Genomic DNA, 16,327 nt, shown 5'->3' with positions numbered 1-16,327 from the left:
CTTGTTCGACATTCTAGTGATTTGAGCTCCGTTCTAGTGTGCTAGTCTTTTGAGCTTAAGTCTGGGTTTTGTGTGTGCGTGTTTGCTGTGATCTTTGTGTCTTGTGTGAGTTGTTAACCCCTCCCTTACTCCGTGCTTCTTTGTGAACTTCAAGTGTAAGGGCGAGAGACTCCAAGTTGTGGAGATTCCTCGCGAACGGGATTAAGAAAAAGCAAAGCAAAACACCGTGGTATTCAAGTGGGTCTTTGGACCGCTTGAGAGGGGTTGATTGCAACCCTCGTCCGTTGGGACGCCACAACGTGGAGTAGGCAAGCGTTGGTCTTGGCCGAACCACGGGATAAACCACTGTGCCATCTCTGTGATTGATCTCTTGTGGTTATTGTGTTTTGTTGAGACTCCTCTCTAGCCACTTGGCAATTATTGTGTTAACACTTAACCAAGTTTTTGTGGCTTAAGTTTCAAGTTTTACAGGATCACCTATTCACCCCCTCTAGGTGCTCTCACATAGCTGTTACAAGGATAAAAAGGAAGATTACAGGGGCAGAGAGACAAACGACGCTAGGCTCTTGGAGACCAGACCGAGTCCGGCTGCAACAACCATGCAGAGCCGATGAAGAGGCGTAAAGGGCGCTACGCATTGCTGTCAGCTTGCACCAACGCAATAGCATTTTCTCCAACAATGCCAAGACCAGCCGCCTTGAAAGCCGAGTGTAGCTCGGATGGCTAGAGCGCGTCGCTCGTTCACGACCCGCCCACATTCGAGCCCCAGCTCGGCGTGTGCGGTCTCACTGGTAACTGTGTTTCCCGTAATAATTTAGTTGCCTCAAATGGATGTGCCACAACTATCATATCTCTCAGCCGTGTATATCCCTAGTTGTAAGAACAACTCCAGCAGACTCCCTCTCCGTATCCCTAAAACGCACGGCCAACAGTTTCTCTCTCCTCTCCATCTCCGTTTCCAGCAGACTCCGTATTTGCACTCCGCATGCAGTCTATGACACCTGGGGCCCGCGAGCAGCCGCGCGCGCGCATGCAGTGAGCTGCGGAGAGGAGAGAGAAAGCGTGGAAAAGGGGAGTGCAGGTACAGGCCGTGCGCAAAATAGGGATACGGAGCCGCATGCGGAGTGCTGCTGGAGTTGGTCTAAGGTTGTAGTTCTAAGCTTGCGCATAGGGTAGGTGTGTGTGGGCTCAGTGGTGTGCTTGTGGTGTGTATCGCGTGGGTTCAGATACTACAACTTATTATACTCAATGGGCGAGGCAATAAAAAAAGACCAGTCGCCTTGACCACTTTGCGGAGCATGGAGATGTCCAGCGGCTTCTTGTCATGGTAGAGAAGCCTATCGTCAGCCACGAGAGACTTGATCTCAGGGGCACAAGGGAGGAGGGCATTTTTCAGACTTTTGAGTTTTATAGCCCACTCCGAGACAGTAACATATTGAAGGAGGGCTCCTTCGCCGCCAGCCGAGCACTGGAGCGTTTGGTAGGTGGTTGGATTGTCATAGGGGATGGGGTGAATGTCAGCCTCGTGGGAGGCACGTCCTCGTCATGCCATGGGAGGAGGGGGACTGCATGGGATAGGAGGGTTTAGGCTGTCTTCAGCAACGTCCTCTATATCCATCCTCTATATCCGTCCTTTACAGTCTCCTCTAAAATATTTTATCCTCTATATCTCATTTCTCTCCAACAACGTCCTCTAAATCACGTCCTCTATACTCAAATATCTATATTAGAGACATTTTTATTTTTATTTTTTATACATACGTATTTGTCATAATCTCAAATGTATTGTACCTATTTTAGTTTTGTTAAACCGGTTAATTGAAATATTCAAATGGATAGATGACCGTTTAAAGAAACTCTATATATAGAGAATCCAGCAGCGTCCTCTAAATTTAGAGAACCGTTTAAAGGACGTTGTTGGAGAGCGTAGAGGACCATTTGATCCTCTATATTTAGGGTACAGAACCATTTAAGTCCCTTGTTGGAGCTAGCCGGCTATCTCGGTAGCTTTTGGAGGAGATCACTTCAATTAGGGCTTGTTCGGTTATTTTCAATCCATATGGATTGGAGGGAATTGATACGGATTGGAAGTGATTTTAACTTACTAGGGATTGAAACCCCCTCAATCCCTCTCAATCCATATGGATTAGACTAGCTCCAACAAGGGACCCTAAAGGGTTCTGTACCCTAAATATAGAGGATCGAATAGTCCTCTACGCCCTCCAGCAGCGTCCTCTAAACGGTTCTCTAAATTTAGAGGACGCTGCTGGATTCTCTATATATAGAGTTCCTCTAAACGATCTTCTATCCATTTGAATACTTTAAATAACCGGTTTAGCAAAACTAAAATATGTACAATACATTTGAGAGTATAACAAATACGTATGTACAAAAAATAAAAATAAAAAATGTTTCTAATATAGATATTTGAGTATAGAGGACGTGATTTAGAGGACGTTGTTGGAGAGGAAGGAGATATAGAGGGTGGAATTTTTTAGAGGAGACTGTAAAAGACGGATATAGAGGATGAATATAGAGGACGTTGCTGGAGACAGCCTTATGGCAAAACCGAACAAGCCCTTAAGGGGACGAACAACCTTACTAGCGACTGATCGATCTTAATTAATTTTAGATCAGTGAAATGTTTATAAATTAGCACGTGAACAGGAACAGCCTTGCTTGCACAGGGAATTCTCGAAATCTTTATCAGCTGCTGAAAATTCAATGGCTTGGAAGCGAGACCTTGCAGCATCTTGGAAGGAACAAAAACCATGGACCGAAACTCACTCCTAGCAAACGTGTGGGACACTAACATCTCGCTAGGCTGGTACAAAACCGACTCCAACTCACGATGCACCGAAAAACCGGTGGTACCACACATGCCGGACGGCGAGAAGACGACCGAGGCAACGGCCAAGGATGTCGGCGGCGGCAGCCAGCCAAAACCACCGTCCCGCCGCGGTAGCGCCCGCTTCGAGCGCCTCCTCTCCGGGCTGGGCGCTGGTCCGCTCGTGGACGTCGAGCCCGACAAGGTTAAGGACGAGATCCGGCGATGGGCCAAGAAGGTGGCGGCTCTGGTGCGCCAGCTCAGCTTCGGCGCCTGGGCGGAGAAGAGCGACGGCGGCTCGTCGGAGAACCACGGCGCAGGCGATGATGGATACGAGAGCTGAGCACCTAGACTGCAGATAACTTTCGCGGGCAGTAAGCCAGTAATAACTCCGCTGATATGGTGGCAGCACCGGGCAAAAGCAAGCGCAAAATTCATTCTCCTTTATTCGTTTGTTCGTTTCTAAGGGCGCTGATACTGTATGTGTACCACAGTAGATCTTACCTCAGTTATGTCAAAAGAGATAAAAATTAGCAAAGGCCATGGATGTAATGATTATAATAAAGAGCTATGGATATTCTCCGGTACCTGTTCGGTTATCCTAGTTATATGTAGATTGAAGAAAATTGATATGGATTAGAAGCCATTTTAACTGGGGTGTTTGGATCCATTTATTTTAGAGAAATTATAATTTAATTAATAAAGTAACCTATTTAGCTTAGAATTTAACATTCCACCACTTTCACAACTTTCCAAAGTTCTAGTATAAACCTACCTCAAATTCCTATAGTGGAGATGAAAAATGATTTATGTATCAATAGAATTTGTTTCTACTCTACAGCTTATATAACGCTCTTCGACTCACTCCTCTATTAGCACATAAATATCTCCGATATCTTGCTAATAATAATATATAAATATATTTTGTATAAAACCGAATTAGATTAATTAATATGTATCTAAATTACTATTATTAGAATAGAATTCAATTTCATGGATCCAAACAGGCGAGATTTAAACCCACTCAATTCCCAATCCATATGGATCAAGATTGAAACGAACGTGCCCTAATTGATATCTAATTGATATCTGTTGGCTAGGGTGCCATCTTACTCTTCGAAATCACCCACAGCACATTACTAAGCTGTTTGGTTTGAGGAATGATCTAGTCCATCGTCTTCTCACTCCTCACTTTTTTGTTTGGTTTGTAGAATGGATTGAGTTGATCCATCATCACCTCATTCCTTATAGTTATTTAGTTAGTACTAATATGAGGAATGAGGTCATTTCACCAAATTTAAGGAATGGACCCATGATGCATCACTACATTTTGGATGAAATGATTCCTCAAACCAAACACCTCCTACATGGTGCAGCATGTGAGTTTCCGTTCAATTCAACAGACCATTAAAATGAAAGAGGGGAAAAACTGACTTACACTTGTGGGCATTCTTCACCATTTGCTGGTAAGATAGGTGGCGATCACCTAATATCTACACTTAACGGTCATATGCATCAAGATATTACACCCCTAGATTTGTACATCTTTGTACTATACAAAACCGCTCTACCTAAACTACAAAACCAGCGATAACCGCTAAACTGTGCATGATGTTTCTCAATCCAGTTTTCCGTCAAATTTTGAAATGCTCCTCAAAAGTTGTTTGGAGCAGACGTTTTGTGCCTGAGCTACATATCGCACACGATTTGCTTTCACCCACGCAGGCTCCTAATTGGCAGAAATAAAACAAGAAACAGCACAAGGGCACTTCAGTTAGGAAGAAATCGCAGCAACAGAACAGAAGCAGATAGATGCAGAAAATCACCTCAGGCACAAAGTGTGAGAAACCAAACTTGATTAAGAGGAGAGCATGCTCCATTATGAGGATTGCTGCTAGTCCTGGCTCAATCCTCCATTTCCCCTCCTCGTCATACAGACAAACGAGAAGCAAGCAGTTGGTGCATATTGCCATCACAACCAAGAACTGAAAACAAACTTCAGAGTGAATCAGGACATGCATATTCCCACAACTCACAAGTAGTGAAATTAAAAAGTTCAGCTAGTAAACCTGGAATATGTTCAACCATGCTCCAATTGTAGCTGCAGCACGCGGCTCAGGTCTTTTCAACATGACTAGCAACTTTAATGCATCTGCTCTGATTTCAGTAACATTGTTCTGTAGTCCAAGTAGTTCACAACAACATTAACAGAGTTACATCAAAGCAACAAACACAAGAGAGGCTAAACAACATAGTGCATTAGTGATTTAGTGATAGAGATCCATACCAGAGCTGCAAAGCAGAATATCAATGGAAATGCACAGGCAAACATCATGATCATGCCAAACTGAAGAGCCAGCTCCAGAAAGTCTGTAGTGGATTCAATAATATAAGCACAAACACCATCATTTGCTTTCAAACTGCAAATGCTAAGCACAGGTGTTATATATGAACTGCATCCAGAGTGACTATTAAAAGAACCGAAAAGGACATATTTACCATCAAATAAACCGTCTTCAAGTTCTGCTCCAATGCTCGCAGTATAAGAGGGTTTTAAATACTCTTTCTCCACTCTTGTTGATAACCGCACTGACCTACCCACTGGTGATTCTTTCTCATGCTTTTTCTTGCTACAAGATGGGAGAGAATTCTTGTATTACTCTATTGATCTGGGAATAATAAGTATAAGGACAAGAGTTCATGTGAAACTTACTGAACAGCTATGTACTTTTTGTAGCTGTACTTAAGGTAAGGAATGGAATTCTCAATCAGATTTTCCAATACCTGAAAAAAGTAAACATATCGTAAATAGGGTACTATGGTACAAACATATTTGACAGTAAAACAATTATGTTGCACATGCCTGGGACACAATGAGACGCTGGATGAGGACTTGGCGGAGGGCCAGTATATCACGATACAATGAAGCATGGTAAAATAACCCAATATATGACTGCATAAAGTAAAGACCAAAGACCTGCATTTTAAGAAAAGGAAATAAGGTAAGAAGCCAAAAATAAAGAACAAATCATCTTTCACTTCATGGTATTTACCTTATAAACTAAACTAGCGGAACTCGATTCTTCTCCTTGGTTGTTTTCATACTTTATCAAATTGACAGACACCTTGCCACCAATTCTGGTGTAATATTGAATTGCAACAAGATATACTGCAGTCAACAAATACCTGTATGATATAAAATTGATCAGAATAATAGAGTGCAGATTTTAATGATGACCAGAAATGGAAAACAAGGGAAACTGGTATTAAGTACTAGGGTAGAAAAGCTGGCTAGCAAGGTCAGTTGCACAGCTTTAAGGTGACCATATCAAATTTGAAAAATATGAAATACTCACTTCATAGCCTCAGTTTCTGTAATCTCATATAGATGAGCATAGGCCAACTCAAATGGCAACTGAAGACAGATGATAGCCAGCACAATGATAGCATTGTTCCTTATTCTAAGGAGAACACCAAACCATTCGTTCCTTTGTAACTTGCTTTTCTCAGCAGATACATCACAAAACTTCTTTTCCTCAACAGTAAGAGAATCACTCAAGGAACTGAGTTCGATGCCCAGATTTTTGTATTCAGATAGTGAACAATTAATACCCCATCTGTTGGAGGGCATCATAGAGGTAAGGAAACCGTTGTGAGGAAATTAGCCTGATATTTCCAGATCAATATGAGTTATTTTTAGATTAATATAAACAATGTATAACCTTGCAAGAAGTGCTGAATTCTTCCTTTTCCAAAATTGCAGAAAGAAGACGGCCCAAGAAATAACAAAGATAAAGAAAGCAGGAAGAACCAACCACTGCAATGACCTGAATTCAATGTAAAGAGGAGAAATGTAGAAGTAAGAACATATAGAAAAACAATTTTGTTACTAAATTTTCTAAGAGGCATTGCATGTGAAATGCATACCCAAAATCTATTAGTTGAGTTGTCAATCCAAAAACAGCTGGGAAGAAAAGCCATCGTGTATACATTCCTAGGAACGCAAAGTATGTTGCAATCTGCAGTTCAAAGTGGAGGTTTAATCAAGTAGAAGGTAGAAAAAAACTATTACCATGCTTTAGACATGATGGAACATAAATTAAATATAGTGCAAATAAGCTGCACTGGACACAGTTCTACCTTTGTTCCAAAGTAGGAGTAAATCTCATCAATAGGTTGCCATGTGAAGTCAAGCCAATTAAGTGCCCAATTTCTCAGGAGTTGCTTCCTCTTAATTTCATCTGCAACGAAAGTTTTAGCTGGCATACAGTAATAGTTTGACAAATATGAACATAAATAGAATTAAGATTAGTGTACCATGCAAAGGGAATATTCGCTTTACAACTCCTTCAGCTTCCAGCATTGTCAATAAGGACTCACTTTGCTTCCAATGGAACTCCTTACCATCAAATTTAATAGCTATTTCAGAGTTTGTCTTGTTCACCTGCATTCATCAATTCCAACTTGCTATAACATTATCTATATCCAAATAATCCTAGAAAAGAGTCAAAAACTTGACGAATTAGTTATATACTTTAGTTCTCACTAATAATATCAAGCAAAGAAACAATGAATGCATTGATCTGACAAAATATGGATCAGCACGGAAACGCAGTATACGTGCCTGTCAGAGTGGACACACTGACCAGTTCAACCTAAAAGCTTAAACTGATAGGAGAAGGTAGGCAATCCACTTATACATTTCAACACCCTCACACACATGCAGCTAGAGAGAAAGGCGCAAACGTGGAAATAAAGGAACGGAGGCACAAATAAAGCCTATGTTAGGATTCGAACTCGAGATGACTCTAATACCATGTTAGAGTGCACACACTTACCAGTTCAACTCAAAAGCTGAAACTGTTAGGAGAAGGTAGTCTCACAATGCAAACCACACAAGCAAATATTAAAAATGCATCCATATGTACATTATAGCCATAGGTGATAAATTAGTAGGGATAACAACAAGGTATTTCAATCACGTCAAATCGTCAATGGCTACGCGTGATGACAGTCGTGCACTTACAATGCCATATATCAAGTAGCGGAAGCAGCAATACCGCTCTCTCCAGCTAAACAGAGAACCATCTGGCTGCCTAACGAATGCTGCGACCTGGTCCCATTGAAATTGAAGCTCCATTCCTGAGACGCAAATTAACAGCAACATGAAACACATCGCCATCGCCTACAGCCAATCACATTTCAAGATTCATATGCTTCTTAGATATAGTAGTCCAATTACCGATGTAGGTTAGCTTTTTCATCTGCATATCAGCAGCAGCTCTCCCCAGGGTCCCCATTGGTGCAGCCAGCTAAATTCAAACAGCAGGCCCACAAGCATCAGAACAGAACTGAAAAAATAGCAAGCAGCGTGCGTTGCATAATTTCCGAGCGAGGCAGATACTAGAGGGCTCGCGCTCTTCTGCATCGCCGCCACCTCCGCTCAAACCAAATGCGTAGCCACAAACAGAATTAAAAAAGAAAAGAAAAAAAACAGCAGCTGCGGCCCTGGGTCACAGACCTTGATGAACTCAGCGGGGACGCCGCGGACGCGCTCGACGAGCAGGCCGGCACCCTCGAGCTCTCGCACCAGCCGCGCCACGCAGTCCTCGGTGGGCCCCGTCGCGGCGGCGCGGGAGAGCTTGGGCAGCACGATGCACACCTCGAACCCCGTGGCCTCCTCCACTGCCCCCTCCCCTTCTGCCCCCATCCCTAACTCCGCCCGGGTCAGATTCGGGCGCGGGGGAGGTGGGCGACGGCGGCGGATGCGAGGAGACGGATCCGCATGGGCGGAAAGGGAAACGAGAGGAGGATGCGGGAGAGTAAACAAAAGGAAAGCGGAGCGTGCTTTGGGAATGGCGGAGGGTCGGAGGACGAGGCGGGGGCGGAGGAGAGAGAGCGGGGAGTAACGAATTAGTGTGCCGGTGACCCGGTGTGACGGTGTCCGCGCTTCGTTTGATTTGATTTTGAGATTAAATAAATTATTAATCGGCTGATTAGTTGGCGTCAACCTGCTGTCTGTGAGCAGGCAAGGCTTGTGGTCTTGTGGCCGTGAGGAAAAAATATTCGCGGATATTTCGTGCGTGCCATTTTGTGGACCACGGATTTTTCAATCAAATCAAAAAGAAAAAAAAATGAAGAGGCGGCAGAGGGGACGACCGGATGAGGCGTCTGATTTGAAAGCCGTTGGTACTTGGGTTGGGACCATGCGGCATACGGAGTAATGGAGTATTAGGAATGACAATTTTTAAGATAGCTGAATATAAGTATCCCGACCTCTATATCAAGTGAAAATTCGTTCAATGTCACATCTTAATTTAAGTGTCTAGAAAATGCTTTTCGCTAGTAAGACATCTATAAAAATGCCTCTCGGTAATGTAATTCTTCTTAAATTATAGAACTTTGTTTGGTTGGTCCTGTTTTCTTTTATTTTTAATCTGAAATAAAACTTAAAAATCAGCTCGATAGTCACATTGAGGACAAGCTCACGGCCTGTGCTTCATCGCTGATATCGTGGGAGACCTCTACACCATGGCATTTGATGAGGACGTGGTCGACGTGAGCAGCGACAAGGTCACTGACGAGGACTCCACTTTTGAGGTATCGCATTTACCATATGTTTGAGGATGAAGGCAGTAACATTAGGTTGAGATTGCAGTTGACGTTATATATACCGCACGTAACTTAGACTACCTTCAGCAACTCATATAACACTTTCTATCTCAACTCCTATTCCAGGATTTGCTGGCCACAACCTTCTAAGCATGTTGGGAATCACACGTTCCTCTTGTCCTTGATCCTTTGTTATGGGCTGGCTCATCCTCATCCAGTGCCATCTTGGCCCACTATTTTGCTGCACCACTGCCTGTCTGCTTGTAATTGCACGCCAACCGTGGCTTAAGTAAACACTATGTTTTCCAGTGACAGTTATGTGATTTGTGAGCTGATCTGGGCATCTGGCACAAACCTTACAACCTAATGCACCAGCTTCTAGTTGAAAGACTGTCTAACTGCTCCATGATTAGTAGTCACCCGATGACATGCACCACCCCATTTGCGCTGTCAAAGAGGCCGATTCTACGCTTCTTCGCTGGACGCTGGGCCCCCCTGTGCTGCGATGTACAGGGTTCTTATATAGAGTGGTTAAGGGCCTGTTTGTTTACCCCCATGGATTATATAATCTGGATTATTTTTGGAGGATTATATAATCTGGATTATATAATCTCGGTAGTCCTATTTGTTTATCCAGATTATTTGAGTTGTTAATAGGATTCTTTTGTATGAGAAAGACAAGAATGCCTCTATATTTGTACTAGGTTGAAACTCATATATGAAAAAAAAATCAATTGACATTGGCAAATATTGCATTAGCAATATTATCACGGAAGGCATTTATGTCACCTTCTTCATCCCCAAATTGACTAGTACTAGGCGAAAAAACGATTCGGTGGATTATAATGGCAATGGTAGGTAATTTCTAGGAAACTTGAAAGGGTAGTGGGGAAGTGGGAAAAAAATAATCTGAAATAAGCACCTCCTCACTTGCTTATAGATTATCATAATCTAAGGGGTTAGATTATATAATCTAGGCAAATAAGCTGGACTGTTTGTTTGCCTCTTAGGATTATTTAATCCAGATTATATAATCTGGGGGTAAACAAACAGGCCCTAAGTCACCCGCCATTAGCTGTGCTTGATTAGATACACACCTTATATTATTATGTCGCAGAAGTTTGCCTTATATTGGGTGTTAACGTGGCTTTCAGTTCAGCTCGAAATCATCTCCCTCGGTAGCATCGGCACGCCGAGTGTTTTCTGAAACGCAAGTTGGCAATTGGCATTCGAGGAACAGGTACGGCAGGTTCGAGGAACAGGTACGCCACAAACCATGACAGCAAGTTGCCCATCGGCCGGCAGGTTCTGTATTGCTATACTGTGGCGGCATCAAATGCATCAGCAAGGAGTACTGTGCAAAGAAACTAGTCATGCGCAGTGCTTGCACCTACGTTGCGGATACAAGGGGCTCTCATGTCATCGTCTCATCGATGAACACTGGACATGCAGCTATACGCCAGGCTCGCAGGCACCGCGTCGGCCAACCAGCCGTCGATCGTGAGCTGTCTCGGAGGCAAGCACCAGGCAGGCATGGCACGCCAGGGCAGCCAGTCTGTGAACGCGGTGGCTCCGCTTCCAGCCTTTGGCGTTCGTCAGCTATAAATAGCAGGCGCCGTTCATCTCTGACACAAACACCACTGCACCAGTACAACCCAGAATCCCAGATCCCTCCTCGGCATCTCCCTTTCTACGGTGCACGGTACAAGCCTGCAAACTGTACCGTAAGGAAATGGCATCCAAGGCCTTCCGCGCCGTCGCCGCCGCCGCGCTCGCCGCGTCCGCCCTCGCGGGGGTCGCGATGGCCGCCGACGCGCCCGCGCCCAGCCCCACGTCTGGGGCCGCCGCCGTCTCGTCCTCCGTCGTCGCCGCCGTCCTCTGCCCCGCCGTGGCGCTCCTCTTCGGCAGCCTGCGCCACTGAGTGCTCCAGGCCACGGCGAGTTTGTCCCGTTCCTACTTTGTATGTACTAGTACTAGTCCTAGCATGTTTCTTCCTACGCTAGCTGCATCGCATGTATGAATTATGATGATGTATCTTTACCGATTCAGATATTCTATATCGGCAGTTCCTCAGCCGCAGTAGGTATTTGTTTCAGAATCAGAGTCACGTCCCTTCCAACCATTATGCATATTAATGATTTTTTCTCTGGAATTTCTTGTGTAATGTTTCTTCTCTGATGAACTATACAAAAGATGTCCCTTCCAACCTACTCCTTCCTTCCAACCTACTTCTTCCGTTCTTTTTTTTATATAGCACGCGACAATATTCGAGAACGGAATCAGTACTTCTAATTTTAAAATTTTCGGTGCTTTATAAAAAAAAAAGCAGGATGTGAAACATTGGAGTCCACGGTCTCATCTTTCATTTCCCAAACTAATTGTGGAACAGAGCTCGGACAGGAGCGCCTGTATTGTAAAGGCAACATCTCATTCTTATCTCTCAACCAGCTTAATTACGCCCCGCGCATTGAACAACAACATCAGTCGCACTGCATTCCTACAACGCCCTCCCTGAGCCACAAAATGATCGGATCACGACGTGATTGCTTGACGATCGCAAGCATGAGCTCGTCTTGAGCTTCGCTGGGCACGAGCTATGAGCGTGAAGCCGGCGCCGGCGCCGCCGCCACCGCTGTGGCTGCTCGCGAAAGGCTGGCTGCAGTAGATCTAACTAAAGCTCGTCGTGGGGACCAACGGACCTATTGGCTATCGCGTGGTTCCGCAAGTACTCGATGGCGAGGTTGGCGTGCATCGCGGCGCCGTACGGGAGCGCACCATCGTCGACGAGGAAGTGCGGCGAGTGCGCGGCGTGCACGGCCCCGATCGCCTCGTTCCCTATGCCGACGAAGTAGAAGTGCGAGGCGGGGACGGCCGCCGAGAAGGACGCGAAGTCCTCGCTGCCCATGCAGGGCTCCATGGCGCCACGGACGGCGCCCACGCCGACCGTGTCGGCGGCGACGGCCTCGAAGTGCGCGTGCAGCGGCGCGGCGTTCACGGTCGGGGGCAGCAGCGGGCTCCCACCGGCGCTGAAGTCCACGGACGCCGCGCACCGGTGCACCGCGGACTGCGCCACGACCACCTCCTCGATCCGCCGCTTCAGCCGCAGGAAGCCCTCGGCCGAGAAGCACCGGAACGTGCCGCCGATCGTCACGGAGCCCGGGACCACGTTGAACGCGCCGCCGCCCAGGAACCTCGTCACCGTCACCACCTGCGAGTCCAGCGGGTCCGCCTCGCGCGACACGAGGCTCTGCAGGCTGAGCACGACGCTGGAGGCTGCCAGGACGGGGTCTACGGTGTTGTGTGGGGAGGCGGCGTGGCCGCCGACCCCGGTGATCACCGCCTCGAAGAACCCGCACCCGGCAAGCAGCGGGCCGGTCCTGGAGCCCACCACGCCGGTGGGGAGCAGCACGGTGACGTGGAACCCGAATATGGCCTCCACGTTCTCCACGGCGCCTGCCTCCACCATCCTCTTTGCGCCAATACCGACCTCCTCACCCGGCTGGAAAAGGAGGACTACTGTGCCCTGAATGGGGAAAAAAATCAAACCTTTGGTGAAATTGCAGAAACAACGAAACTACAAAACTTGAAGCCAGAACAACGTGAGAACGTCTCTCGTTTTCTTTTCTTTTCTTGAGCAAATCTATATATGGGCTGAGGCGCTGAGCTAGCTGCCAGAGTAAGAACAACGAACAACGCTAGCACAGCTAGAATCGCAAAGGAAAACTTCTCTGGATAACTGGATATATGCTTATAAACAATTACTATTCCAACGCTAGCAGCAACAAAGCTATGTTTCTAATGGGATTGCCCTCTCTTCTCTAGGGATGACAGCGGGTCGGGTTTTATTCGGGTATAATAATATTCGATCCGAAATTGTACCCGAGACTTCTACAAATATCCATACCCACCAAGTCAATCAGGCGAGAAAACTGTACCAGTATCCATGCCCATCGGGTATCCACCGGGTATCAGGTATCCAGTGGATATGTTAGTGTAGACTAAATAACATTCGATCAGTGTTATAATAAATGCATAAAATATTTTAGTTTACATCTAAGCACCAATGCAACACGAGAATGACTATATTTGGCTACACGTCGATACAATATCTCGACTCATAATTATCACATCTAATAAATTTAAATTTGAGTACAGAGAATAAAAGCTTAATGAGTTCATGATAGTTGACAGTTATAACATTGTCAATGACTCATTAGTCTCGATTACATTACAGTTGACTGTTAACACAACACAAATTAATATTCATTAATCAACAACACATGCGAGTGAGTTTTTCTAGTGAATGTAGCACATTTTTAGTGGATGTAGCACATTTAAAGAGGTATATTGATACTTCGGGTATCCACTGGATACCCGTGGATAAAGCATTTTACCCATACCCGACCCGATGTATTTCGGGTATCTGACCCGATAGGACCCACGAGTGAGTTTTTGTACCCGTATCCATATCCGGTGGGTACGAAACCCGCGGGTATCCATACTCACGGGTCCAACTACCATCCCTACTCTTCTCTATCTAGTTTGGTGAGCTCCTCCGAGCTTGTAAGGTCTCTTTGGAACCTAGGAATTCTATAGAATAAATTAAAAAAAAGTTCCACGTAAAAAAACGCATAAAACAAGAAAAGATCACGCATTCCATAGAGAGACTCAAATTTCCTTGGGAACTGGAGAAGATTGACGTGGAAATAAATTAATTTGTCTCAACTAGCGATTAAGGGTCCTGGGAGAAGGTTTGCCTGTCCCTGACAGAACTAGAGAGACCTAATTAAGGTGACAGGTCGTAGCCTATGCTGGCAGTGACAACGACATACGAGGTAGCATTTGGACATGAATGCATGAGTTGAAGAATGCAAAGATCACAAACGTGTCGGACATCTCTAACGTGAAGAAAACCCCATTCACATCATCACATGGTAGCTATACTATCCATGTCAAAAGTCATTAAGCTATTCTGTAGATCATCTTCTAAACGTAGTTCAACTATCTATGCCCTCACGAGAGCTTTGGTGATACCAGTAGTGACACGCTTGGAACACGTTGCAAATAGGTGTGGTGACCTCCAGGCTCCAGCCCAATTTTTATTCTTAAACCTACGGGTCTTCTTTACCTCACCTGCCAGTCTGCCACCACGAGGAGATCAAAAAAGGCCGTGGCCCCCAAACAATCACCGCGGCTACTGAGGAGTGAGCTAGGAAACAAAGCAAATCCAATCGCTAACCACTAGCTAACTGATGAAAATGACTTTGCAACAAACCGTACCAGCGCTAACCACTGGTGAAACCTGCACAGTAGTACACAGTTGCGCCGAACATGAAAGCGCAACAACGTGACAAAATTTAAAGGACTAGGACCCCAATAAGCCAGGCGACCGAAATCCCAGCGAACTATTACAGGGTGACACGTGCGCGCAGGTTGGGTTGCTCGACGTCGACGACAACCAGGCAGTTGTGTGACGGTGAAGGGAGAGGAAGAACGAAGGCGGGCGAGGTTCAGGTTGCGACCATACCTGCAGGTCGTTGCGGCGCTCATGGAGGATCCTGGCGGCACCGAGCAGCATTGCGGTGTGCGCGTCGTGGCCGCAGGCGTGCATCTTCCGGGCCTCCTTGCTCTTGTGCTCCCACTCCACTTCCTCCTGATCCACAGAAACTTGCCGAGGGTTAATTAACAACACACATGTGTTGGGAAACTTACATATAGTGTAGTATATTCAAAGCTTCAAGATGTTAGCTTGCTTGACTTTGCACTTTACACGACGAAAGAACACTGACCCCGTACCGTACGCATGCATGACTTGCGCAGAGTTTGATTTCTATATCGCTAGTGCCATCCCTCCTTATTTTTCCCGTCTCTAGTGATAGGTTTGCAGCAGCAGTTCCAATGGCACTAGCACTGCAAAGCGTACCGTAGTACTCCCTAGGCGCCTCGGCCTCAATCAACCAAAATTTGCTGTGGGAAATGCTAGTTGAACCGAACGCCGCGGCCCGAAACAGCGGGAAGCGCGCACAGCGTTTCGTACCTGCAGCGGGAGCGCGTCCATGTCGGCGCGCAGCGCGACGAACGGCGGCGCCCCGGTGCCGACGGCCGCGACGACGCCCGTCCCGGCGACCGGGTACCTGTACGCGACGCCCATCGCGTCGAGCTCCCTCCGGACCAGCGCGCTCGTCTCGTGCTCCTGGAACGCCAGCTCGGGCCGCTCGTGGATGGCCCGCCGCACGCCGGCCATCCACGACGCGAACTCCCCGCGCTGCGCCCGCCGCAGCACGCCGGCGCCGCTGTCCGAGCCCGCGGAGGCGCCGAGCCACGCGGCGACGGCGACGGAGACGGCGAGCAGGGCGCGGGCGGTTGCGCGCGGCGGCGGCGGCCTCGGCGCGGGCGCGCCCATCGGGGACGGACGGGGCGATATATAGGCCGCGCGCACGGGCACGGGGGGCGTGGGTGGCTTGTGAATTGTGGTGGCGCGGGCGTCGTCCCGTCCGCGCGCTCCTCTTGGGTTATATACGCGTGTCTGCGGTGCCCGCGCGCGACGTGTGCGCTGCAATCTATCTGTAATGGCCTGGCCCTGTGGTCTTGGCTTCTTGCGCTGCCTCCGTTCCTTGTCTCCGTTGCCGTGAGATCGTCGGCGCACGTGGCCAACGTGCCCTGGGCCGCCGCGCCCGCGATGGATTTTCAGAGCACGTGCTGCGCGGAGGAAAGGAACGAAAGGATACGGCTGTGGCGGCGTGACGTCGCCCGTCGAGTCGGCATCGGCACAAGTCGTCACGGACTCACGGGGTCACGAGTCGCGCCCAGTTTTGTGGCTCATCGAACGCTGCTCTACAACTTGTGCACCAGATCCAAGGGGAAAACGCGCTTATTTTGACCTCAGCG

General features: G+C 47.0%; 4 protein-coding genes across 4 annotated transcripts; 2 read left to right on the top strand and 2 right to left on the bottom strand.

Moving 5' to 3' along the window:
* The first annotated feature begins 2,791 nt into the window (after positions 1-2,791).
* Positions 2,792-3,413, top strand: LOC100277731 (uncharacterized). Its single transcript, NM_001151224.2, has one exon. The coding sequence runs from the start codon at positions 2,880-2,882 to the stop codon at positions 3,168-3,170; it is 291 nt and encodes a 96-aa protein (NP_001144696.2). The 5' UTR covers positions 2,792-2,879; the 3' UTR covers positions 3,171-3,413.
* A 751-nt stretch (positions 3,414-4,164) lies between these two features.
* LOC100382382 (starch branching enzyme interacting protein-1) lies at positions 4,165-8,722 on the bottom strand. Its single transcript, NM_001175127.1, has 16 exons — positions 8,349-8,722; positions 8,070-8,139; positions 7,854-7,969; positions 7,145-7,271; positions 6,968-7,068; positions 6,755-6,846; positions 6,550-6,654; positions 6,184-6,444; positions 5,881-6,013; positions 5,691-5,804; positions 5,541-5,611; positions 5,327-5,457; positions 5,115-5,197; positions 4,897-5,004; positions 4,654-4,812; positions 4,165-4,556 (listed from the first exon to the last, which is right to left on the bottom strand). The coding sequence occupies exons 1-16, from the start codon at positions 8,535-8,537 to the stop codon at positions 4,446-4,448; spliced, it is 1,971 nt and encodes a 656-aa protein (NP_001168598.1). The 5' UTR covers positions 8,538-8,722; the 3' UTR covers positions 4,165-4,445.
* A 2,353-nt stretch (positions 8,723-11,075) lies between these two features.
* Positions 11,076-11,591, top strand: LOC100278366 (uncharacterized). The gene has a single exon (NM_001364398.1). The coding sequence runs from the start codon at positions 11,172-11,174 to the stop codon at positions 11,358-11,360; it is 189 nt and encodes a 62-aa protein (NP_001351327.1). The 5' UTR covers positions 11,076-11,171; the 3' UTR covers positions 11,361-11,591.
* Positions 11,592-11,773: 182 nt separating this feature from the next.
* LOC100304432 (IAA-amino acid hydrolase ILR1-like 4) lies at positions 11,774-15,913 on the bottom strand. The gene is made up of 3 exons (NM_001165866.1): positions 15,477-15,913; positions 14,967-15,092; positions 11,774-12,962 (listed from the first exon to the last, which is right to left on the bottom strand). Exons 1-3 carry the CDS (start codon positions 15,840-15,842, stop codon positions 12,111-12,113), a joined length of 1,344 nt encoding a protein of 447 aa, NP_001159338.1. The 5' UTR covers positions 15,843-15,913; the 3' UTR covers positions 11,774-12,110.
* Between the last annotated feature and the right edge of the window lie 414 nt (positions 15,914-16,327).

The sequence above is a fragment of the Zea mays genome, chromosome 3, assembly GCF_902167145.1.
Source record: "Zea mays cultivar B73 chromosome 3, Zm-B73-REFERENCE-NAM-5.0, whole genome shotgun sequence".
In the NCBI taxonomy this organism is placed as follows: domain Eukaryota; kingdom Viridiplantae; phylum Streptophyta; class Magnoliopsida; order Poales; family Poaceae; genus Zea; species Zea mays.
This window is presented reverse-complemented; position numbering and strand designations above follow the sequence as displayed.